This window comes from Alternaria ethzedia (genome assembly GCF_023757985.1).
Source record: "Alternaria ethzedia strain BMP 0044 chromosome Unknown scaffold_32, whole genome shotgun sequence".
Taxonomy (NCBI): domain Eukaryota; kingdom Fungi; phylum Ascomycota; class Dothideomycetes; order Pleosporales; family Pleosporaceae; genus Alternaria; species Alternaria ethzedia.
Genome location: NW_026056225.1, coordinates 207,795 through 230,837, shown reverse-complemented (window position 1 = coordinate 230,837; position 23,043 = coordinate 207,795). Strand labels below are relative to the sequence as shown.

The 23,043-nt window shown below is 54.8% G+C and overlaps 10 protein-coding genes across 10 annotated transcripts; 4 read left to right on the top strand and 6 right to left on the bottom strand.

Moving 5' to 3' along the window:
• Positions 1-53: 53 nt before the first annotated feature.
• J4E87_009164 (uncharacterized protein) lies at positions 54-1,269 on the top strand (the record flags this gene model as incomplete). The annotated part of the gene is made up of 2 exons (XM_049380744.1): positions 54-1,054; positions 1,107-1,269. The coding sequence occupies 2 exons, from the start codon at positions 54-56 to the stop codon at positions 1,267-1,269; spliced, it is 1,164 nt and encodes a 387-aa protein (XP_049229588.1).
• Positions 1,270-2,934: 1,665 nt separating this feature from the next.
• Positions 2,935-5,157, bottom strand: J4E87_009163 (uncharacterized protein; the record flags this gene model as incomplete). Its single annotated transcript, XM_049380743.1, has 9 exons — positions 2,935-3,314; positions 3,376-3,913; positions 4,231-4,254; positions 4,307-4,411; positions 4,468-4,532; positions 4,597-4,653; positions 4,709-4,727; positions 4,784-4,818; positions 4,875-5,157. 9 exons carry the CDS (start codon positions 5,155-5,157, stop codon positions 2,935-2,937), a joined length of 1,506 nt encoding a protein of 501 aa, XP_049229587.1.
• Positions 5,158-5,615: 458 nt separating this feature from the next.
• J4E87_009162 (uncharacterized protein) lies at positions 5,616-6,387 on the top strand (the record flags this gene model as incomplete). The annotated part of the gene is made up of 2 exons (XM_049380742.1): positions 5,616-5,773; positions 5,829-6,387. The coding sequence occupies 2 exons, from the start codon at positions 5,616-5,618 to the stop codon at positions 6,385-6,387; spliced, it is 717 nt and encodes a 238-aa protein (XP_049229586.1).
• Positions 6,388-7,002: 615 nt separating this feature from the next.
• Positions 7,003-7,876, bottom strand: J4E87_009161 (uncharacterized protein; the record flags this gene model as incomplete). Its single annotated transcript, XM_049380741.1, has 3 exons — positions 7,003-7,148; positions 7,214-7,755; positions 7,815-7,876. The coding sequence occupies 3 exons, from the start codon at positions 7,874-7,876 to the stop codon at positions 7,003-7,005; spliced, it is 750 nt and encodes a 249-aa protein (XP_049229585.1).
• Positions 7,877-8,437: 561 nt separating this feature from the next.
• J4E87_009160 (uncharacterized protein) lies at positions 8,438-10,213 on the bottom strand (the record flags this gene model as incomplete). Its single annotated transcript, XM_049380740.1, has 4 exons — positions 8,438-8,667; positions 8,717-9,559; positions 9,612-9,921; positions 10,208-10,213. 4 exons carry the CDS (start codon positions 10,211-10,213, stop codon positions 8,438-8,440), a joined length of 1,389 nt encoding a protein of 462 aa, XP_049229584.1.
• A 366-nt stretch (positions 10,214-10,579) lies between these two features.
• SNX3 (Sorting nexin-3) lies at positions 10,580-11,828 on the bottom strand (the record flags this gene model as incomplete). The annotated part of the gene is made up of 5 exons (XM_049380739.1): positions 10,580-10,664; positions 10,731-10,824; positions 11,306-11,605; positions 11,659-11,680; positions 11,751-11,828. 5 exons carry the CDS (start codon positions 11,826-11,828, stop codon positions 10,580-10,582), a joined length of 579 nt encoding a protein of 192 aa, XP_049229583.1.
• A 407-nt stretch (positions 11,829-12,235) lies between these two features.
• Positions 12,236-13,492, top strand: J4E87_009158 (uncharacterized protein; the record flags this gene model as incomplete). The annotated part of the gene is made up of 1 exon (XM_049380738.1): positions 12,236-13,492. The coding sequence occupies one exon, from the start codon at positions 12,236-12,238 to the stop codon at positions 13,490-13,492; it is 1,257 nt and encodes a 418-aa protein (XP_049229582.1).
• A 294-nt stretch (positions 13,493-13,786) lies between these two features.
• Positions 13,787-14,494, bottom strand: J4E87_009157 (uncharacterized protein; the record flags this gene model as incomplete). Its single annotated transcript, XM_049380737.1, has 1 exon — positions 13,787-14,494. The coding sequence occupies one exon, from the start codon at positions 14,492-14,494 to the stop codon at positions 13,787-13,789; it is 708 nt and encodes a 235-aa protein (XP_049229581.1).
• Positions 14,495-15,422: 928 nt separating this feature from the next.
• J4E87_009156 (uncharacterized protein) lies at positions 15,423-16,742 on the top strand (the record flags this gene model as incomplete). Its single annotated transcript, XM_049380736.1, has 2 exons — positions 15,423-16,443; positions 16,504-16,742. The coding sequence occupies 2 exons, from the start codon at positions 15,423-15,425 to the stop codon at positions 16,740-16,742; spliced, it is 1,260 nt and encodes a 419-aa protein (XP_049229580.1).
• Positions 16,743-16,896: 154 nt separating this feature from the next.
• Positions 16,897-22,691, bottom strand: J4E87_009155 (uncharacterized protein; the record flags this gene model as incomplete). The annotated part of the gene is made up of 7 exons (XM_049380735.1): positions 16,897-18,117; positions 18,171-18,367; positions 18,425-18,635; positions 18,784-19,835; positions 19,885-20,659; positions 20,738-22,559; positions 22,684-22,691. 7 exons carry the CDS (start codon positions 22,689-22,691, stop codon positions 16,897-16,899), a joined length of 5,286 nt encoding a protein of 1,761 aa, XP_049229579.1.
• Positions 22,692-23,043: the final 352 nt, after the last annotated feature.

The following is a 23,043-nucleotide window of genomic DNA, read 5'->3' as shown; positions in this document are numbered from 1 at the left end:
CCTACACATCTCGCAAGCCGCTGCCAAAAAACCCTCTTGCTAACCCTCCACCTATGTCGGGAGAGCCGGGCATCATCGACGTGCTGGATGACGAGAAGCATCGAGAACAACGCCAACTCTTCAATCAAGGGTTTTCCACCCGGGCACTGAAGGAGCAGGAGCCCTTGTTGCTCAAGCACGTCAACAGATTGACAGCAGCCGTCCAGTCGCGCGCTGATCAGGGTCTCGAGACGAACATGGTAGACATGTTCAACTTCTTAGCCTTCGACGTTATGGGTGATCTAGCTTTCGGCACCTCTCTTGGTCTATTGGAGCGATCAGAATACAACAGCTGGGTTCGTGTGATAGTTGCAACGATCAAAGTAGTCACTATCCGCATCGTGGTATTTTACCACGTTCCTTTTGCGTCAAAGATCCTGCCGCTCTTGGTCCCGAAATCGATGAAGGCAAAGCGAGATGCGCACATGAAGTTCGCCGAAGATCGTGTGAAGGAAAGATTGGAAAGAAAGACCGATCGTCCAGATCTCTGGGGTCTGATCACCGGTGGACCCGGCGGAAAGAAAGCGAGCCTCTCTCTGGATCAAATGGTCGGCAATGCCGCTCTCTTCATGGTGGTAGGGTCAGAAACTACGGCAACAGTGCTTTCGGGAACGCTATATTTACTTTTGAAGAATCCCCACTGCATGATGAGATTGAAGCAAGAGATCTATGACAGTTTCAAGTCGAAAGACGCGATGACAATAGAGGCACTGCCGAGGTTAGCGTACATGAGCGCAGTTCTAGACGAAGCCATGCGAGTCTACCCTGGCGCTCCGGAGACGTTGGCGAGGTTGGTACCAGCAGCCGGTATGCAGATTTGTGGCAAGTATGTTCCGAAGGGCGCCACGGTGTTTATACTCCACTATCCGATGTTTCACTCCTCGAGAAACTTCGTCCGACCAGACGATTTCGCTCCAGAGAGATGGTTGCCTGAAGGCTCCGTGGAGTTTGAGAAGGACGACAAGAACGCGTTCAACCCTTTCTCAGTCGGTCCACGCGCCTGCCTTGGAAGAAAGTAAGTCCACTACCCTGGTCACCTTTATGCAGAGGCCTAATTCCGCCTACAGTCTGGCACACTATGAGTTGAGGCTTGCCTTGGGCCACTTGTTGTGGGACTTCGACTTCGAGCTCAACGAAAGCTGTGATGACTGGATGGATCAACAAACATACTCTTTCTGGCTGAAGCCGCCACTCATAGTTACGGCTCGAGAGGCAGACCGGAAGCCATAGCCAGAGACTAGGGGTGGAAGATGGGTATGAGAGCAAAGCTTCAGGTGACGCGCATGTCGAGGTATCTTGGGAGCTTTGGCTGTCTCGTCTAGCATATCTTACCACACAATTCACGCATAGTTCGGATCATACCTGCTTGCACATAAGATGCGTTATGCAATGTCTCGAGCCAGCTCAAAGCAGCTGGTTCGAGCCAAGTGACTGACACTCTTGGACGATCTGTTCTCTGCTTGTGCTTCGGTATTGGGTCAACAGATAACGGATTCTGAAGGCAGAAGGTAAACCGTAAGGATTCAACCTAGCAGCAGAGTTGTCACTTGCTGGTAGCATACATTCGGTTGAAGATCCGACATGCGCATGTCGTTTTCGGCCCTGAGCGATGTCATGCATGCTTTTCGTGGCGCCGTGATGGCGCGATGTGCTGCCGTCGCAATTAGCACAACCGTGGATACGACACCAATGCTTATCGACCTTCCGTAACCAGGTTCGTGGCGGTATCTGGCAGGCCCTCATACACACGGCGGCGAAACTGATGTCCGGGATACGGGAGACTTCGGTTTTTCTTTTTAGACCGAACGCCCGAACAACCTGGTAGCGGAGTGGCATGATCCAACAACTGAGGCAGCGATGACAAATCCTTGCCGTAGAAGAAGCGAATGCATATTGTGAGGACGTGCTGTTCATCCAAATGCTCCTGAGCTTTTCGCACAAACCAAAGATGCAGCCGCACTCTGCGAAGCGCACTGCCGAAGTCGGAGGCTCCCGAGGTCCCGAAGAAGTCGTTGTCTAGGTACGCGTCCATGCCCAAGCAGATATTTGCAAGACCCCGCGATCAAAGTTTCTGGCTGCTTTGCGCATTTTTCTCGACCAGGCTGTTGACAATACAGGCGTTGCAACATGGTAGACGCCGTAGGGAGGATTCATTGGCCGGGACAGCACTCTTGCAGCCTGCGTGATACGCACGGCCCAACAGCCCGCAGGAGCCCCACGATCTTCGGCGGGTTAGAACTGAGTCGCAATGAAGCTTGTGCTACCAAGCTATCTTGGATTCCTTGAGGTCAACCCGGCGTCGGAATGCACGTGAGGGATCTTGGTCGCTCGGATCGTCCCAAGTGTGCGCACAAAGGCATGGGCGTTCATCGTCGCTCCGACCACAGCCAAAGCGACATCGATCGTGGTGCGCCTCGCAAACTCGTTTCTGCTGTGATTTTTGATGTCTCGTGTTCGCCGGGCACCATACACATGTCGTTAACAGGGGGCGGCGGTTTGTCGTGGATGTGATCGAGAGGCGGGCTGCTATGTGTCGGGGACTCGAGATCGTGTTTGGTTGGGCTGCATCAGGCTCTTGGTCGCCTTTCATCTCACAAGTAGCTTTCTGTCTTCTGGGCTTCGCGCTCAAGGCTGAAGTCTCTTCGCGAGTGACCTCGGACCTGTATATTCGCAGTAACATTGTGGCATACGAGTAAACGATGTAGATTCACCGATGGGCTAGAGGTAATTCCAAATCATCTGTCTCTTTGTTGTTTTATAGTAGAAGCTCAACAGCTCGGTAGTATCCGTAGACGACGATGATGTCAGTCTGCTCCACCACCACCTGGACCCTCGTATATGCAACAAGATCAGTCGGTACTGACTCTAGCGTGTAACATGTGCTAAACTTCAACACTAGGACCTACTATCCGAGCAATTGACTTCTGCATCCTCCTCAGCATGCTTCAGGCTCTGGTCCTTGCCCAACTCCGGGTTCCGGATGACCAGCGAGAAAGCGACAAGAAGTACTGCAAGACATATACCCGTGATGCAGAGTAATTTTTGCACGTGTCTGTATGCCTGTATCACAGCGATACGCTCTGGGGTTTGCACTGGGTATAGAGTTGCAAATGCAAACGGATCACCATACGCGACGGCTGCGAGCGAGGGATCGCCAATGCGACGGGCCAACTCATTTGGGATGATCTGCTGCCACATAGCACCTGAGACTGTATTACCAAGCGCGCTGCCAATGTTGTAGGTAGCGAGATAAATGCCCGTTACGATTGCGACGTCTGTTTTGGGTAGTTAGTATTGTCGCTTCAACTAGCGTGAGTTGCCATGGAAGAAACTTACGCTCGTGTTTTGTAGCAGCTTGGATACTGGCTTGTGCAGGATATGGAAACATGCCTCCTGCAATGCCCAAGCATATCTGCGCTCCGATGATGCCGGAATGCAACGAATCGCCAGAGCCGCCACGGTAGTAAATTAGAAGACCAAAAGCTACCACGAAAAGACAAGTTCCGGCGACGATGAAAGGTTTCAAGCGGCGGACCTTGAATACAACACCACCAAGGATCAATCCGGTGATTACCGAGGAGAAACTGTACAAAGAGCTGATGCGAGTTGCGCTCTTTACTGATTCATCAAATGCGACGACTAGTACAGTGTACAGGAAGTCGCCTTGCATGGTCCATGCAAAGTTCAAAGTGCAAGCAATACCTAAAGCACCCCAAACCGCACGATCCTTCAGTAGATGGAACGGGAGCATTGGATGAGGTGCTCTGCGTTCCCAGAGGACAAAGGCGGGGAGGCACATGAAGCCGATGATAAGAGGAGCAATGACTTTGGCAGTCCCCCATTGCGATTGCGCGCCACCTGCGATGGTGAGAGGCTCGTGGTTGGTCAGCAAATCGGAATCTCGTCTGGTGCAAACACATGCCGACTTACAGTCAGAATGCAGCCGAATACCGCAATAAGCAGCACGACGCCGGGGACGTCCATTTGCCAAAAGAGAGTGACTAGCAAATTCCTGGTACCGCCATGAACTTCGTATGGTGTTTGGTATGCATCGAATGCGCCGGCCCTTTTAGCTTGTCGGCTGGACCACATGAGCGAAGCGACTAGAGGGATGCAACACACTGTGTATATGATGCACCACATGCCTACCCCCCATCGCCAAGTGGTCTGACTAAGCACAGCTTGACTTACATCGCCGCTGACCCAAGTATTGATCTACCGAACATCAGAAACAAGCTAAACCGGAGCGTACGGTTATATTGCTTACCAAAAATGGAACGGCAGGTATGTATGAGAAGAAGAGTCGAGATCGAAGGGAGGTGATGTCGGCTATGATGATTTCGATGAGCACGATGATGGTCGTGTAGCCAATCTGTAGGATACCCGTTAGTATTGGTCTTGTCCGTTTGGCGTTGTTGCAGCACGCACTTGGTAAAAGACTGCGCCTGCGGCGAAGGACTCGACATTTGAACTGACGGATTCAATGACGGTACCTTTGGTCGTGTTAGTACGACTGCCAGAGCACAACGCTAAGCTCCCAGTTTGGTGTGTGCATACCGATGATGTAAAAGAGCATGGAGAGTATGACGACTTCTATGCGGCCAAAGACATCGGCTGTGACCATCGAGTTAGTTTCTCATATCTTGATCGGTGTGAAGACTCAACTTACCAATCTTAGCCGCAGTAGGCTGTTGAGCACACAGTGAGCATGGGTTTATACGTGGTAGCAGACTCTAAGACTTACCTGCGCAGCAGCGGCGATGACGCTCCTCAAGACATCTTGGTCAATGTTAGCGTTGGTGACTCGGAATGACTACAGATTTCACCAGACATACTAATGGTAGCCAAGGTGGAATGCTGTTGGAATCCCGCAGTGGCATATGGTTGGTAGGTGTATCGGAGCGTCCCATCCAAACCATACGCATACGCAATGAGGAAGATGCCGAAGAAGATGCAGCAGCGGTTGATCAAGGACGTGTGCGCGTTGAGGGCTTCGATGCGTGCGACACCCGGAGACTTTGCGCCTGGTAATGCGGTGGGGGAGGCTAGATCGGCGCCGGTCGCGGTTGTGTTGAATAGCGCAGTTTTGCCAACGTCCAAGTTGTGGTGATGCGACATGGTGGTTGGTGGATTGGTGGGCACAAGTGTTGCAAGGAGATGATGTGCAACAACGGTTATTTACCAGCGCCGGGCGGCAGGTGAAAAGAATGCGGGCTGCATATTTCATGTGATTTCCCAGTGCGGAACGCGTTACTACTGTACAAGCAAACGGACAGCTTCTCGGTGCTGGATGGAGCATAGTGCGGCTCGGGACAGCTGATTGATAAGATTAGATGCAAATTCTCGCTGGCTTGGCGTGACCCCCCGGCAGCTCGGAAAGCCTTGGCGGCGCCCAATCCCGACGTGTAAACGCGGGCGTACGGGCTGCTGTCGGAGGTGAAGGCGTCGAGGACGATGGGTGCTGCGGCGAGCGACGGAGGCTGGTGCTGACAGTGCCGAGGGGCTGCGTGTGAGACTGCAGGCGGTGCGTCGAGGCAGTACTTAGCAGACGCTGCACGCAGCAACATCGAGCAGCCATGGCCCACGCGTACTTTGGCGCGACAGACGACAGCGTAGACTCGGGGCTCGGCGCGGACCTCGACGACGGCCAGCCACAGCAGGCGCGCAGCAGCAGCGAGGAGAAGGACAGCCTGACGCCGGCGCAGAGCAGGCGCAAGGCTCAGAACAGGGCAGCGTACGTGTCCCGCCCCCGTCCCCCATCCAGCGCCCCCGTGCTCATGCCTCTCCAGCCAGCGCGCCTTCCGCGAGCGCAAGGAGCGCCACGTCAAGGAGCTCGAGACGAAGCTCTCGGCCCTCGAGTCCAGCACCCACTCGCTGCAGTCCGACAACGACCGCCTCAAGGCCGCCCTCGACCGCGCCCGCACCGAGAACGACATCCTGCGCGCCACCACCCGCCGCTCCCCCTCGGCCTCGCGCCCCCTCTCCGCCACGTACCCCTCGCCGGGCGCCTATCTGCCCGTCCACGACCATGGCCACGACGGCGACGACGACGAAGAAACAGCCACGGCCTACCGTGTCGAGTCCCTGACCAACGCCACCGTCGTGAACACGGCCGCGAAGGAGCATCCACGCACCCGCGCCGGGGCGAAAGAGGTCCCCGCTGCCCAGGCCTGGGACCTCATCCAGCAACATCCGCTCGTCAAGCAGGGTCTGGTTGACGTGGCCGACGTGTGCGAGCGCCTGAAAGGCTCCGCCAAGTGTGACGGCCACGGCCCCGTCTTTGAAGAGAGCACCATCTGGCGAGCAGTCGACGAGTCGCGCCGTTGCGGCGGCGATGAGCTCATATGATTGCTGCCTCCATACCCCTTGCGTCTTTTACTATTCTTCTGCGCTGCCACGCTGGCTTTGCGTTCTGGGCCTTGGGCGCTCGGCGTCCGGTGGCTGCACGAGCTTTCCCACAAGACGGGCGCTCCAGTGTTGGACAGATGGCGATGAGAGAACACACTTTTTTTTTAGATAAGGCGAGAATTCTATTCCGCCATGTGCTTGTTTGCCCATGCCACAGCCTGCCACGTAGCAAGTCGACTCTCAGAAATCCAAATTTCTTCATCTTGACTTGTTCACCACCAACACTCCCGTGTCCGGAGAACATGACTCCCCATCTTCAACGCTCGTACCTCAAACCAGCAGCGTAGAACAAGTCTGCCAGTAAGGGGTCAGTCCACGACCAGAATGTATCTACTCAACACCGATCGAGGCGCCATAGTATCTGATACGTCCATGCGAAGCGAGCATCCGCCATCGTCAACTACTGCCTGGAAAGCCAACACATGTCTCAATGCCAGACGTTCCTCGTACGGCGCGTACAAAGCAAGTCTCCGGGAGACAGCTTTGAGGTCGACGTCGTGGACGTCAACAACCCTACCAGGCAATAAGCCGTCACATTACCCTATCAGTACGCCTTCAGTCCCAGTCGCTATCGTCATCGTCTCCTGCGGTGTTGCCTTGTCTTATCCTGCTAGGGTTGGCGTCCTCGTCGTCTCTCTTCTTCTGGAGGCGCGAGTCTCCTAGTTTGACGGCGCCAACATCAACGAGAAGCCTTTCCAGATCTGTCATAGCAAGTTAGCACACCGTAATGCAGGACTGCCGTCAGGAGTTGAGGGACGCGACCCACCCTGTACACTTGTCCTCGGTCCCTTCAATTGCATCAGCGTAACAATCTGCCTCTTGATATCCCCGTCCTTGTAGATCAGCACCGTCGGCGTGTTCTTATCCGGGTACCCCTCGATGCAAAGATCCGCCCTCATCTGGCAAAACTTGACATCGCCAAATCTCTTTGCCAACTCCCTCCAATGCTCAATCATGACTCTTGACTCGGTGTTTGTGCCTGTTGAACTTGTCAACAAGACCAGCACATGTGCCTTTTTGCTCTCTTCGGTAACGTCGGAAGAGTAGTCGGGTTTCTGAATATGATAGACTTGGTTGTACACCGAGGCGGTATTTATCGATGCAAGCTCGGCCATGCGCTTTTGACGGTACGAGTCGAGAAAGTCGTCGTCTTCTTCATCCTCTAGCTCGGCCAGCTCGTCCATGTCTTTGCCCTCTAAACGGTTCTCGTGTGCGAGTTCGCGAGCCTGCTCAAGCGCCTCCTGAATCATGGGTGTCGGCGATGGCGGCTTCTCGGGGATGACGCCATGTTTCCTGAGAATATCGTTCCTGACGCGCTAGTTTCAGTACTGTGTCTTTCGCCATCACCTGATGGTGGTTTGACTCACCATTCCGTGTCGGCGTTGGGGTCGTCGATTGGGACGTTGACGGGCATGTCTGGCATCTGCATGATGGTGGTGTGGAGGAAATGCCTGTTGGGAAGATTCGGTAGAGTGTGCAAAGTGCAGGTGGGTGGTAACAAACGTTTCTTCTAGACGTCTGGTGCCTGGAACGTCAGATATTTCCAACAGCGCGAAGCTCCGTCATGGACCCTGCCAAGCTGCCCCGCCCCCACCTCAGCTCCACGCGACGCCACCCGTGTCTCTTCTGGAAGCTGCGTCTTAGCTCCTCCATCTCGGTTACAGATATCTGCCATCATTTCTTTTTGTATGTAGCAAGCACGCTGTATTTAGAGGCATTCTCCACTACATGTGAGAGTAAAATACGATCCGACTCATCCGTATAGATTCCCACCGCGTACTTGATCATAATCTTTCCCCGTACTTGTTACCACGAGCTCGAATGTCCAACTTCTCCGTGGTTTGACCAACACCCTTTGCTGCCTCTTTCATTCCCTCTTATGTATGGTACATGTCAAGAATGCAAAACCCGATTATTTACATCTGTTTGGTCATCCTGACTTCGCACATGCACTCCCTTACTCACTTTTACCCTCCACATCTGCACGGTCTTAAAAGAACTTCCCGTTGCTGCCATTCTCGATGCTGCTATGCTCAACCACAGCCTCACCATCGTGCTCGTCGAAAGCACCAGGTCTATCGATGTTTCGTGGAAGAGGTCGGTCAAACGCGTCGAAGCGACGACCCTGAAACTTGGCCTTGATCCAGAGGAACCCGATGCGGAGAGCGCAAGCAGCAAAAGCCCAAAGAAGACCTCCGAAGGGCGCTGCTACGAAAGCACCTCGTCGTTGTTAGCAATCGTCATGGGCGCCGGAATAGCTTGCACTCACCGAAAGCGCTCCAGTCATTTGCGTACAATCCACCTTCCAACAACAGCAAGTTCCCGGCTAGAGTGACATCGCCATTGTAGTAGACAAGCCCAAACAAGAAGATGGTGAAGATACCCCCAAGGCCTCCAATAACAAAGTCGAAACCCCGGTAGAAGTAAAACTTGTCGCTCAGCCCGATGACGAGGCAAGGTACAACCGCTGCACTGACAAGATCACTGATTAGGAAAATTTGCAGGATATCGGGACTGCGCAGAGCCACGACGACAACAGGGAAGATGAGCGCCACAACGCACGCGCGGATGATCCAGATGTTGAGTTTGTTGCGGAAGAAATCGTTGCTTCCCGTGCTGATCATGGCTGATTGGAAAGAGTCAAATGCAGCAGTGGAAAGCGAGATGGTCATGACGAGAACAACACCGACAACCCACGCAGGCAGCCGTTCTAGCAACAAGAAGAAGGCCAAAGAGCCGTTTTCTTCGTCGCCAATGGTATACGCACCAGACCATGCTGCAAGCATTCCTCCCACACCTAGCAGAGTGAGGATAATCAGTACGCCCATACTGGCGAGTGAGACACCAATCCAGAGATCCCTGTCCGTGCGAGCGGCGAAAGTACGCATCCAGAAGCCTGAGAGGAAGAAGTCGTTTGACAAAATGGCGACAGGGAGGATGTAGATAAGTTGCCAGCCTAGGAGGCTGGATTCGAGGTATCGGGATTGGTCGATGAGGGAGCGGTCGATGTCTGTTTCTACGCCGACAGCAATGACGCCCATGATGATAAGGCCGATGACCATGACGCCCTGGATATTGTCGGTTACGAAAGAGACTTTGAAGCCCCCGAGTGCTGAAGTAAAGTTTTAGTTGATGCTCGTAGTTAGAGTTGCAACAAATCTTACAGGTGTAGATGGTAGTAACAGCGCACTCCACAATGACAACCGGAAGACCGTTCAAGCCCGTGAGTAGAGTGACGATTTGCTGCAAGGCCGAGAGCTCAGCGACCATGTACAAAAACATGGTGATGAGCGTGCAGACGCTCAGAAAGAGTCCTCCGATAGCTCCGTAGCGCTGCCTTGTCCATTCTGTCAGCACGAAGCCTTCAGGACACTTCCGTCTAATGATGGGACCCAACGCGCCAAAGACCAATAAGGGCAGGGACGATGATAGCGCGTAAACCAAGAGACCCTGTACACCAGCAATGGTAGCGATCTGAGGGTACGTGAACAAGATACCGGATCCGAGAGCTGTGGATTAAAGAAGAAACCTAGGTCAGCCGTTTGCACGAAGGAGAATTGGGAGGGGGGTGCAAAGGGGGAAAGTAGCGGCAGCACGTTCCTCACGCAAGTATTATCTTGATCGAGTTCTTACGGTACTTCTCAGCTTCCCCTTCACCAGGCTCAAAACTACGCACAAGACAGACGGCCAGGCGTGTTTCGAGCCCAGCTCTGGTTCGGCGCCCGCAGTGTAGCCGCACAAAAGACCACCTCCCATGTACCCACATGCGATGGGGAACTGCAACGAGTTCTACAAGGCTGCAGTAGCAAGGGGAAGTGGCTCCTGTGAGAGATCTCAATACGAACCTAGAGGATTTTAATCCAGCTTTGGCCAAGCATGGAGACGCGAATTGCTTTGAATTGAAGCATCTCGCCATCAACGTCGAATGCTGGACGTCGTGGCAACGATGGAAAAGCCGATACTGCCGCTGCTTGTTCACGTGGCAAGAAGCACGCTGGGTGCACGAATGCACTCACCACTAGCGATGAAGTTGAAAGCGAGCGGGACTCCTAGGCGCAAAGTCAGCCAGTTGCTCTTGTTTGTAGGGCAGGAACGCCAAAGTCTGGCTGCAAGCGTGCGATGCGACGGTTTTCTAACCCTTTTGTGTGCGGTTACTAGACAGCCATTCGGTCTTGGACTGGTGTCGCAATCGCCATGCGACGTAACATCCTAGCACTCTATTCCCACACAGTTAGTGCCCTCGTTCCCACTGATCGCCCGCGGAGTCGCTGGTGTGAGCTTACAGGAAAGCGCCCAGGGTAAGGTAGATGATGGCGTTGGACGCTGGTTGTGACGGGATGCCCATGACTACAAGTACTGTCTGCGATAGGATGAAGTCTAGAAAGATGGGTAGAAGATGCACGGAGCCACGAGGTCGGGAACATGCAGGGTTAAGACGGTTCGGCTGCCAAAAACTTTTGCTTGTTACTAACCCCCGCGCCTTGCTCGTTGCATCGCTAGCGCTGCGCGGAGGAGGGTCGCCGCTGATGTCAAGTTGATAGCAATCGCTGTAGCCGGCGCTCGTCCCCAGCCATGGACGTTTGCGTGGATTGCATGGGATGATGATGGAACTATAGACATTGGCTCGCTGCTGCTACTCGTGACAAGGTACACAAAGCCCCACGTGAAAGCCCAACAAGAACGCCCGTTGCTCCGTACCGCAGGAAATGCGGCAATCTGATATCAAGTGTTGGTAGCCGCCCTCTGCAGTAGTCGGGTCAGGCGTGTCTACCACGCGTGTCTGTCCCAGTTGGGATCTGCTGCATGTTAGTCGTCGTCGTCGTCGTCACTGCCGTCGCAGCGCTGGATGGCTACTGACCCTGCACAAAGGCAGCCAGCACCTTGCTGCCCGTCTGCAGCAACGGATGGCCCACGACAATCTGGAGGAAGCGCTGGAGCCCTTCGCGTCGGTGCTCAATGACATCGTCCGAGAAGCGGTTGGTGAGCACCTTGCCCGGCAGCGGTGGTATTGTAACGCGCGCCGACTCGCGCTCGAGGATGTCGCGGAAAGCCTCAAACTCGCTGTAGCGACGGCGTACCGTCGACGACTTGAGCTTGAAGGCGGGGATGTTGGTGCGCATAACGATTTCGTACGTCGTGTACATGCCACGGCCGACACCTAGGCAGCGCATCAGCCCCCGCTCGCGCGCTCGACATGTGCCGTCTACTCACCGTGTGTCATGGGGTTTCGGACCTGTGCACGCGACAATTGTGAGCAGGGCGGCGGGACAGCATCGGGGCATCGCAGCTTCTGGCAAGCCTACCTCGATCTCCAGGAAGTTCTCGGGGGGCCCATAGAGCTCCTCGAAGCTTTGCGATCGCGCGTCTGGCAGCGACTGCATGGTGCAAGGTGTGTGGTGCGCGTGTAGGCGGCGGTGTAGCTGGCCGAGGGCTGGTCGCGCGAGAGGCAATGGCGGGGCTGTCGCTGCTAGCATCGCCTCCTCAGCCACATCACGCTCCACCAAGTCATTCAAATCGCGACATCGAGTTTTGATATACATGTATATAGCGTAATGCCTTACGTGCTCCAAAGTGTGTCTGATCTCTGGTTTGCTCAAGAAAGCTATTACTTGGACTGTCCTTTTCCTTTTTGCCAACGACGTCATTGTTACTCCACCTTGGAACTACCTAGCTGCTGCGCTCGAGCTCCGGTAGAATACCGAACTTCCTGATCGCTTTTAGCATTGTCAGAGCAACAATACCATTGCCATATTGGAGACCATTATCTGCACGGTCCACAACCACAACAATGCCTGAGATAATCCTCTCGATCAACGCAGGATCCTCCAGCGTCAAGATATCCGTCTACAAGACTCCAGAAGATGGCTCCTCGGTACCGAAACAACTCGCTGAAGCTACCGTCGAAGGACTTACCGCGCCGCCCTCGAAGCTAAAGTACGAGCGCGGAGATGAGAAGATTAATGGTCAAGAACTGGAGCATGTCACTTCACAAGAAGACGGATTCCGCTACATATTGGACCACCTGACCAACGACCAAGGTCTTCCCGAGCTCAACCGAAAAGAAGACATACATTTCACATGCCATCGCGTAGTGCATGGCGGAGACTACCCCAGAAGCCAGGTCATTGACAAAGAAACATACCACCACATTGAACAACTCTCGGATCTAGCACCTCTTCATAATGCACCCGCTCTCACCATCGTCCGAGCCGTGGCAGACATCCTCCCTCACGCGAAAAACATTGCCTACTTTGACTCATCCTTCCACAATACGCTCCCAGACTACATATGCACCTACCCAATCGACCAAACCGTTGCCCACAAGAACAAGCTGCGCAAGTACGGGTTTCATGGCATAAGCTACTCCTTCATCGCGAAGGCGGTAGCAACACACTTGAGCAAGCCGCTCGAACAAACCAACATCATCGCCCTGCATCTCGGATCCGGCGCTTCGGCATGCTGCATCAAAGGTGGAAAGTCGCTCGACACGACAATGGGTCTGACGCCCCTAGCTGGCTTACCAGGTGCTACGCGCTCGGGCTCCATTGACCCTTCTCTCATGTTCCACTACACGCATAGCGCTGGCAAACCGTCGCACAGTTCTAGCGAAAAACTGCACATTACGCAAGCCGAAGAGATTCTGAACAAAAAGAGCGGATGGAAGAGTTTGACTGGTACTACGGATTTCGGGAAGATTAGTTCTTCAGAGAGAAAAGAGGACAAGCTTGCGTTTGACATCTTTGTTGATCGCATTTTGAATTATGTCGCACCGTACTTTGCCAAATTGGATGGTGAGGTTGATGCGCTTGTCTTTGCCGGGGGTATTGGTGAGAAGGGAGGGAAGTTGAGGCAGGCCGTAGTGAATGGAGTCAGGTGCCTAGGTTTCGCTCTCGATGAGGAGAAGAATGCGGAGCAGGTCGAGCATGTGGTTACAGATATCAGTGTTCGCGATGCAAAGTACAAGACATTAGTCGTGCAAACAGATGAGCAGTTGGAGATGGCGAGAGGAGTTTTGGGTGATAAGGACAAGCATGGAAAGGATTAGCTATCCAGAGAAACTGTGGAGCTGTTCCTCTATTCTTGATGCTGGGCTGGTAGTCTATAGCCTGCGATGAATGTCTTGGTGCCTTGTATAAGTATATGTCACTGGGTATCGCTCCCAAGTGCTGTGATGTGTTCCGTTTACCCAAACGCCACCCATGCTCCGATCCAATCCGCTGTCAAACGCCATGCAAATGCACTAGGAAAACGCGAATTCTGGGGGCAGGTCTCCCGGGGTCTGAGCCGTGCTGTTCTGGCGAGATGACGAGACGGTTCGCGATTACGACTGGGAAGCAGACTATACTTGACCAATGGGCGCTCCAAAGTTCAAAGGGGGGCTTTTGAGCCTGACGCCGTCGACAAGTTTGGTGGCACACGGATTGCGCGATGCGGCCGATGCCTTGTGACTCAATGGCAAGTCCTCTTGGGCGTTCTCGGCGGGTGCGGGGGGAGCTGCAGGGTCGGGGGCACCCTTGAGTTTGCTGAACCTGTCCTGGTCCTTGGCAACCTTTTCGAGTACATCGTCCAGCACTTCGAGTGCTATGTGGTCGCTTGCACCATCGACGGGATTGGTAGGCAGCATCAGTGGGCCTATCAAGGGCTGGTCTTCTGGCGGTGTGCCCGCTTGCTCTTCCTGGGCAGGCGGCTCTTGCACAGCGGGCTGCTCGTCTTGCACTGGCGAAAGGGCGCGTGGAATCAGCGGAGTGTGGCCGGCAAAGCGCTTGTTGGCTTCGGGCAACGGGGAGAGGAGAGCGTGCGTCGGAGGCGGAGAGGGGAGGACTTGGTCGTCGACATCAGCCGGGGGCAGAGAGATGCGCGTGGGCATGCCCGGCCGTCTGTGTCGCCTCTGGAGCAGGCTCTGCAACGAGGCGCCATTGGAGTCGAGGGTGCCCAGCTGGGCGCCGGTCACCATGTTGTCGAGGCCCTGCAACTTGTCCGTTACCATCTCGGCGGGCGGAGTGGTAGTGTCGGGTGCCGTGAAGAGGATGTCAGGGCGGACATGCATCCTGCAAAGGCCAGCCCAGACGGTCTGGGTGTGAGCGTCGGCGTATGGCCTGCAAAGGTGAAGATACCGAGTCAGTCTAGGTCGTGCATGCACTTGGTATAGTCCATCTCTCACATGGTCAGGGTGCATCAACTCTCCAAGGCGAACCTACTGCACACTGCGGGCTCGTGGGCAGCGTCGGGTGGTGAAGAGACGAGCCAAAGCGGGATGCGTCGGAGTGGAGGGCGTAAGACTGGGCGGTGGGAAGCGGCTGGCAGCAACGGCGTGGGTGAGATGTTGCTCATATCAAGGGGACGCAGCCAGCGCACATGCAGCGACGCGGCACGCGGCTACGGTGAAGGGGAACCCGCCCACGTCATAGCCGCCGGTTCCTGGCTGCATACGTCGCCCCCACCCATTGCAGCGCCGTGTGTTTTCCAAGGTTCCTTCTCCTGCAGCGCTCGCTTCTGGTTTCACGCTTTGTTTCTTAGTCTGCCAGAATCTCCAAGCCACCCGCCTTCGCGCTCGGCTGCCATGAGCGGGTGCCCGTGACCCGCGCCATCTCGCGCCATCTCGCGACATCATCGTCTCGACCGATACCGCGCGCGCACCACTTTGGTCGACCTCGTAACCCTTTTGAACATCGCTACCCTTGGCGACATGGAACACGCCTACACGTGAGAGCTCATTGGCAGCATAGGCCCTGGCTCCGATCGAGACCTAGATCCTGCTCTTCTCTCCCGCCTTGGACGCGAAGAGGGGTAATGTGTTGCTGAATGCACTCTCGAATTAGCCTCCGTGAACACAACAGCTGCCTACTCGTTCCTGAATCTTGCAGCCGTCTCTGTCTGCCCGATAGACCCCATTCCGGCGTCTTCCGCTTCAGTTGCACATCGCCCCTACTCAATTTGCATGGCTGGTAATCGCTACGCCCCCACTGCGCCAGGCCATGGATGCATTCCCGTACATCTCTCCGCAACTCAAGTACTCAGGCTTGACCAGGAAAGAAAGAGGAGGGCCGGCAACAAGGGAAAAGCCTGCTACCATGGACCAGGCTAATTCACCAGGTACCAATTCGGCACAAGCAGACCCCATCAACACAGCTCGGGAACACGACTCCATGAACAATCGCAGCTACGCGATTCCATTCCCCGGTAGCATGAACTCATCCGAAGATGACCTTCCACCATTTCCGGATGCCGAGGTTTCCTCACTGGCACTGGACAATAAGCCCGGTGCACGTTTGCACTACACGTACTACCCTGCATCCAAACCTCACGGCGGCCATCCGAACCCTTTCTCGCAAACGCTCATCGTTTTCCTCAACGGGCTCATGATGCCAAGAAGCTCATGGGATCCTGCCATGCGCAGCTTTCTGGAAAAGAGAATAGTGGGGCGTCTACCGTATCCTGCTCTGTTGAGCTACGATAGATATGGTCAAGGAGATTCAGATGCTGATCCCGACGACCAGCAACCACCCCCGTCCCACGGACACGACGCGATATCTGCAGTCAAAGCACTGAAGCAATTTACCCTACAAATCTGGAGGGAACACCTTGACGTCAACAAACCTACGCACTACCCCTGTCTCATCTTTGTATGCAACAGCATCGGCTGCGCACTTGCAAGACTCTTTGCGCAATGCTATCCAGGAACCGTATCTGGTCTGTTGTTCCTGGACAGCATCATGGCCAACTCGGACTACCAAGACCTGTGGCCGGACCCCGATGCACCAGACTTCAACTCGCACACACTACCCGAAGGTGTCACACAAGACGAAGTACGAGCTACCAGAGAAAAGTATAGAAGAATGTTCCATCCCGACGTTCCTAGTCAAGAGGGGTTATCCAGACGTAATCTGCCACAACTATTACCCTACGCAGATGCACCAAAACTCGAGGGCTACTTGGGCAGAGGCCCGTACCTCACAGTCGTAGGTCATGACTGGGAAACGTTTGCCGAGCAGTCGTGTACGTACCTGTCTCTTTCCAAGTCGACGCTTGGACTACAGAGACTAACCCGGCAAATAGACGAGGGTACAATGCAGACACCCAAGATTCTGACCATGACTTATGCCAACCCCGCTTGGCGTCGCTACAACGAAGGTCTCTGTCGCATCACGGACGAAGGCAAAGCCATAGGTCCCATCACAGCTGTCCGCTGTGGCCACTTTATCCAACAAGACGACCCCAGATTCGTGAGCGATGAAATGGTCAGCCTGCTCGATAGAGTCGTAAATCGAGTTCAGCAGGTTAGCCAGCGGGACTAAAGTGTGAGCATCTCTTGGAGCCAGAGTAAACCAAACAGGGCTGTATAAAGGGTCCGTAGATATTGTCGTGTACATGAAATGCCTAGTGTCTAACAAACAAGATTGCGTAAGGATCGAAAGGTCGCGCGTATATACAAGGATGTGGCATCCAATCTCAGAAGTCGTCCATATCTCCCATGAAATTGTCCTCGGTTGCGTCAACAGCCTTATGCCCCGCACTCGTGCTGTTGCTGTGATCTTCTTCTTCTTCTTCTTCAGCTTCAGCCTCGGCCTCGTTGTCGTCTCTTTGCTCGAGCAGCTTCCTCTTCTCCTCGTCAGCCAAGCCCGCCTTGTTCGCAGCCTGCATCCTCACGCTCAATGGTCGGTTCTGCATATAGCTCTCCATGTAGCTGGCTCCCAGACTACTCGGATATCCGTAACTGCCCGCTTGATCCACATCGTCAACACCACTCCCGTGTAAGCCGCCGACGTAAGTATCGAAATTCGTGTCGTCGTCTGCGAGGTCGTCAATTTCGAGTTCAGCACTCGTAGCTGGTGCGGTCGAGTAGATGGGGTCTGGACCTGCGGTGTCCGGGATCGTTTGCGTGATGTGTTGGTGCAGAGCGGGCGAAGGGTCGAGGAATGTGGGTGTCGCGGTCTGTGTAGGGCCCAAAGGTATGCTGGGGGACCGTGGGGAGGCAACTGGGGGGATGTGGGCGGCGGCGACGGATATGGGTGTCGGGGCTTCGGAGAGGAGCTTGGAAGCCGAGTTGATGGCGTTGGTCATGGGGAGAGGTAGGCTGTGGTGCACGGCGTCAGGGCGTTGGACATGGACTGGCGGGTCCGGGGTGGTGAGTCGCGGATCTATCATGTCGTCGAGCGAAGCGGTCGAGGTGGAAGCCGATGTTGCGACGCTGCTGGGCGAAGCCAGAGGTGGTTCGGCGACGGTGTCTGCGGGAAGGACGGTCTGGCCATGGATGACCAGACTGACTCTCTTCCGGCGCGATCGAGGCGTGTCCTTGTGCCGCAGCGCAGACTTCTTGGCTGGCAGCCTCAGCTGGGCTGGCTCTCGCAGCGCCATGGCCGCGGTGTCTCGGGCGTCGCTCGTAGGCTTCGGGTCGTCTCGGGCGTGCTCAGCATGTCCTGCGGCTGGCGTCTTCTTCTTTTCGGGCGAGCTGTCGCGCGCATCGAGCAAGGGAAGGAAGACGGGCGTGACGAGTCCATAGAGCTCGCGCTCCCGCTTGTGCACGCGCGTGTGCTTCTTGAGCCGCATCCTGTCGTCGGGCGCCGGGTCGAGCGGTGCAGCAGGGCCCGGGGCAGGCCCTGGGCAGCTCTGCTCTGGCACTGCAGGCGCAGGCTGCTGGCCGCCTGCCATGTCGCGGTACCGGTCTGCAAGCTAGGCCCAAATCAGTCTCTCACGGCACGCAGAGAAGGGGCCGGGACGCCTACCTCGTGGCCATGTCTGCGCAGCTCGGCCTGCTTGGCCGCGATGTAGTCCCGGATGTCGGCCTCGAGCTGCTGCCTCCTCAGCTCGACGCTGCGGGCCAGGGCGTCCAATTGCTCTCTGGTGCAGCCGGGGACCTCGGCCAGGCCCGCGTCGGCGGTGAGAAGCATCGACTGCAGTTCCGCGTTGGGCATGTGCCGGGCTGGCGTCGGTCGCCTTCGCGTGCTGGTAGAGGGCGGAGAGGTCAGTCGTCGCGTACCTGGTGTCGGGAGCGCCGCATTCGGGGGCTGACGGGCGGTTGGCCGGCGCCCAGCGTCGCAAAGCTTGATCGCGTGCTCGGGCGGCGTCCAGATGGTGCTTGCAAATCTCTGCCTCCGCCGCCGGTCATGAGGGGCAGCGCTCAGGGTGCCGCCCTCGCACGCTTTCGACCCGCCCAGCTTCCCACACACGCCTTGCCCTTTCAGGCAGCGCTCCGTGGGGGCTCTCCCATGCACAACACACGTACATGTACATCCGCTCCGGCATGTGCCAAGCCACCCTGCTGACCGACAAGATAGTGCATCAGGAACCGTCAGGAGCTGCCATTGCTGTCTGCTCGCCTTGCTACGAAAGCCATACAGGATGCAACCTTTCCAGGAAGCCGGCGTCTACGTTTACAAAGCTTCGCCAAAAGTCCATCTCATACACCCTGCGCGTCTGCGTAGCCCACGTCACCCCTTCACTGAGCCTCCGACACTCGTCTGCGTCCTTGCCCATGACCAGGATCAGATCCCTGGCAACTCTCACCTGGTTTCCCCATATCCGTCTGTATTGCTCCATCATGTCACTCACGATCTTGTGCGTGTTCCACTCACTGAGTGGCGAGTCCTTAGGCATGTATCTCCAAGCCCAGTACCTGCCGCGATCGTCTGCGAATGTCTCATTCCCACTAGCTTGCATTGGGTAAAAGTGCGGAGCAGACCACAGTCGCAGCGCCGAAAACCTGGCAGAGCCATGCTGAGCCGCGAACTTGTTTGCCGCCTTGACTATGTAGTCGCGATTCAAGGGTGTAGGATCCGCCAAGACAGCCTTGAATTTAGGTCTGGATTGGGCTCGGAAATCAAGGTAGAAATCTAGCGCGCGGTTGGGTTCGGCGGCGGCAGTTGCAACACCTTTAACTTGGGGTGTGTAAGCACTTTGTATGATGCCGGCTTTGTACAAGGTCATAACCACGGTACGTATCCTTTTACGCCATTCTATCGGGTAAATATCGTAGACAGGATCAAGCTTGCTTCGCTGATTGCGTCTCAGGAGCTCATCTCGATCTGTCCACAACTCTGCTGGCATATATGGATTGCTGACATGGCTTCTTCGATCAGGGGTTCGCTTAGCTCTTTCTTCTTGGTCAAACAGCAGGGAAGACCGGAATGGTAGGCCGTGCTCGGAAGCAAGAAACTCTTCCGTCTGGTAGAATAAGGCGATGGCGGCGTAAGCCTGGAAAGCCTCGTCAACGATTCGACGTTCACTTTGGATGAGAGGTGCCATGTGCATGAACTTGCAGAGCTCGAACGGGCCTGTGTTGATGTCGCTCATGACAAACTTGTCCATGGCCGTTACCATGGACTTGTGCTCCATATACCGGCCGACGCCACCGGGCTCCAGGTCGCCCATGTGCAATGCCTCTTTCTCAACTAGAATGCAACTGTTAGTTGGTGTCACTCTAAGCGATGATAAACTCACCCCTGTGTATTGACCGTTGCCCATGGCTCCCGCACAGCTCTCGAATGAGATGTTTCCCTTGGATATCGTATTCTCGCTGACGGCGTAGAGCCGTTCTTAGCGTGTCCATAAGCTTCGAAGGAGAATCCCTGAGTTCGCTTGGTATCACAGAAGCACGTTTACGGTCAAACATAGGTAAGAAATGATCGTAACCCAGTGACCTGTCCGCCCATTGAAACTGTGGGATCAGCGTTCCATGATTACCGAATGCGTCGAGTTCTCTCTTCGAAGGGAGCTTGTCAATCGCTTTTCCGGCCAGAACACTAACATGAGGGTCGTTCGCCAACATGCGCCGCAATAACACTGCTCTTGGATCGTTCATTTTCTGCGATCCCTCGTCGGATTTAGCTTCGGATGCATCGTCTGAAGCAAATGACTCTTCATCAGAAGCAGATGACTCTTCATCAGTGCTGGCATCGCTGGCAATTTTCCACCACTTCCACTTTGTCCTCCGGTGTATCTTCCCAACAATCTCTCGGGGGAAGGGTGGCTGCGACTTGTCGCCAGGTGCGCGCCTTGGATATAAAAGGGCATCCTCTATTTCGTCGATCTCTGTGAAGAATCGCTCCTTGTATATCTCATCAATCGGGATGGGAAAAGCTTCTGCGCCAAGCTCGAAGTCATCGAGCATGCTAGGAACATTCTCTCCAGGCCGAATGCTGCGAACACGTCTATTCTCACGATCATTTGTGATATGTTGCACTATGTGCCGAACTCTGACAAGCATGTCTTTTCCCTTCCTACATTTGTGGGTACGTAAAAATGCCTGTCATTGTTAGCTCCTTCAAAGTAGATATCTTGACACTTTACGGACCTCTTGTATTTTGCCCTGTAGCTCATCTGCACTCCGACCGGGCGGTGCATCCCAGATATAAACATTATAATAATCGTTGAAGTTCAACGACCAAGCCCTGCAGGCGGTGGCCTGTTCGAAAAAGGCGTTATCGACCTCAACTGTGACGGTGTATTCATGTTTTGTAGACCTGCCACGTCCGGCCTTCTCGCGGCTCAGCCAAAACTCCTCCTTTGGTGGTTGGATTACGAATTTGCCAGTCACCGGATCATGAACCAAAACACGAAGGTCGGCCGACTCCATTGCTAGGCACTCAAGGAATCGACGATTGAGGGTATCGTCACGCTTGACGATACCGCAGAGGATGTTGCGTGATTCCTTAAAATCGAACGACCGTCCCGAACTAGCACGACCACTAATCCTATGTTGCGTCGTTTTAGCTTCGGCGCCGTCGACTTGGAAATAAGGTATGAAACCGAGAAGCAGGAGGCATTGACGATTCACATCGCCCACAAACTTCGTCCACTTTGGAGCCGGGAACAACCGATACATTGACAGTATCGTGAGCTCGAAGAACTCTTCCCAGTTTCGACAAAGCGCAACGGCATCGGCGAGCTCGGAGTCTTTCGCGATGATAGAGAAGTGAAACCAGCCGCTGCGGTTGAGAGCGCGCTCGTTACGGTAGTAGTACATATGGCGGCCACAGACCCTGATCTGGATTCGCTGTTGGGCGTCGATAATGTCCATCAGGGCGAGGTCTTTGGCAATGTCTTTTGGTGCATCAGCCCCATCCCTTTCACGCATGAAGTCCGCACACGCGTCTCGCATGTTCTCAAGACTGGGACGCTCCAGCTTGAGGCAAACATCTCGTAAATGTTCCCTTGTCACACCTTCGCTTTGCAGGAGTTCCTCTATGCTGCCGGCCTGGAGTGCGATAGGCAGGAGTGCACTTGATGCCAAAAGAAGTCGACAGAAGAGAAAGTTCTTGATCTCACAAATCTCATCCAAGAGCGTCTCGATCTCGTCGTGAGGAACTACGGGAGTCGTCGTCCTTGGGCTTAAAAACTCAGGAAGATATTGGCCTGGCGCGCGCTCGAAGTTGACAGGCGTCTGAAGTCTCCTGCGCATCTGTTCCTTGGTCTCCATTATGATGGACTTCTTGCCCGTCGCGGCTTGTCCGGTGGCTTGGTGCGAAGATGTCGGTGCGGCAGGGCCATCAAGCTGAGATGCCTCCACACCTGCGCAATAGTCTTCATGTTCCTGCTCACTGATCATCAGAAACATATTGATGAGCTCGACATAGCGACCTCTTTCGTAGCCATAAATATCTTGAATGGGGTCCCACTGCTCTTCCCATTCCTCTTCCTCTTCCCTTGACATCGTCTGGGCGCGCTCTGCATATACTTGGTTCAAGTACTGTTCTTCGCGCCTCTTGATCTCTCTAGATCGCATGTCCCGTTGACGACGATCGAGTTCCTTTTCGTATCTTTTAAAGAGCTGAAACTCCAGCTTCACCTTCTTTGCTTCGCTCTGCGCCTGTTCCTCCTCCTTCTCCTGACATTCCCTCACCCAGTGATGCCACCGCTGCTCTTCATGAACGACTGCGGCGGCTCGTTTGCCAAGCTTCTCGAGAGCCTTCACCGTCTCGTATTTCTTGTTCTGTAGTTGGTCCAGATATACCGTGTGACCATAGTTATTGTCCATTGCAAAGAAATGGCGATGATGCAGTTTGCGCGCTCGGAGTACACGATCGAGCAGAGTGTATCTTCGAAATAGATATCTCTGTAATTCAGAGATTGCTGTTGTTTGCGTGATATCGTTGAAGTCTTGGGCGATGAGGGATCTGGTAGTGTTTGCGAGGTACGCAGGCAGCTCCAATGAGTCGAGGAGGCCATTTCGCCGCTTGTATCCCTGGTAGAGAGCTGCGTAGTGTTAGAAACGCTACGACAATAGCGACTTCTGCTTACCGTGGCATTGCCAAGCATGAAATGGGCAGAATTTGCCATCTCGGGAAGTGGCTTCCTGGCTGCACTCCGTCTGTGCATCAATGTCGGATAGCAGCCGCGCGCAGCATGTCGGGGCCATGATGGGAACGAGGAAGCCAAGCAGCACCTAGGGCACAAGATCTCTCGAGCGTGGTTGAGCATTCGGGTGCGACCATGTGGACAGTCCTGGGGAGCGCGCGGACGCTCGAGCCAAAACGCTAACCACGTGGCCCCACAGCCTGGAAAGAGCGGTGACTCGGCCTTCTGCCGACATCTGGAGCCACCACTATGATGACGGGATTGATGGTATGATTGACTCCATGTTGTTTATGAATAATACAG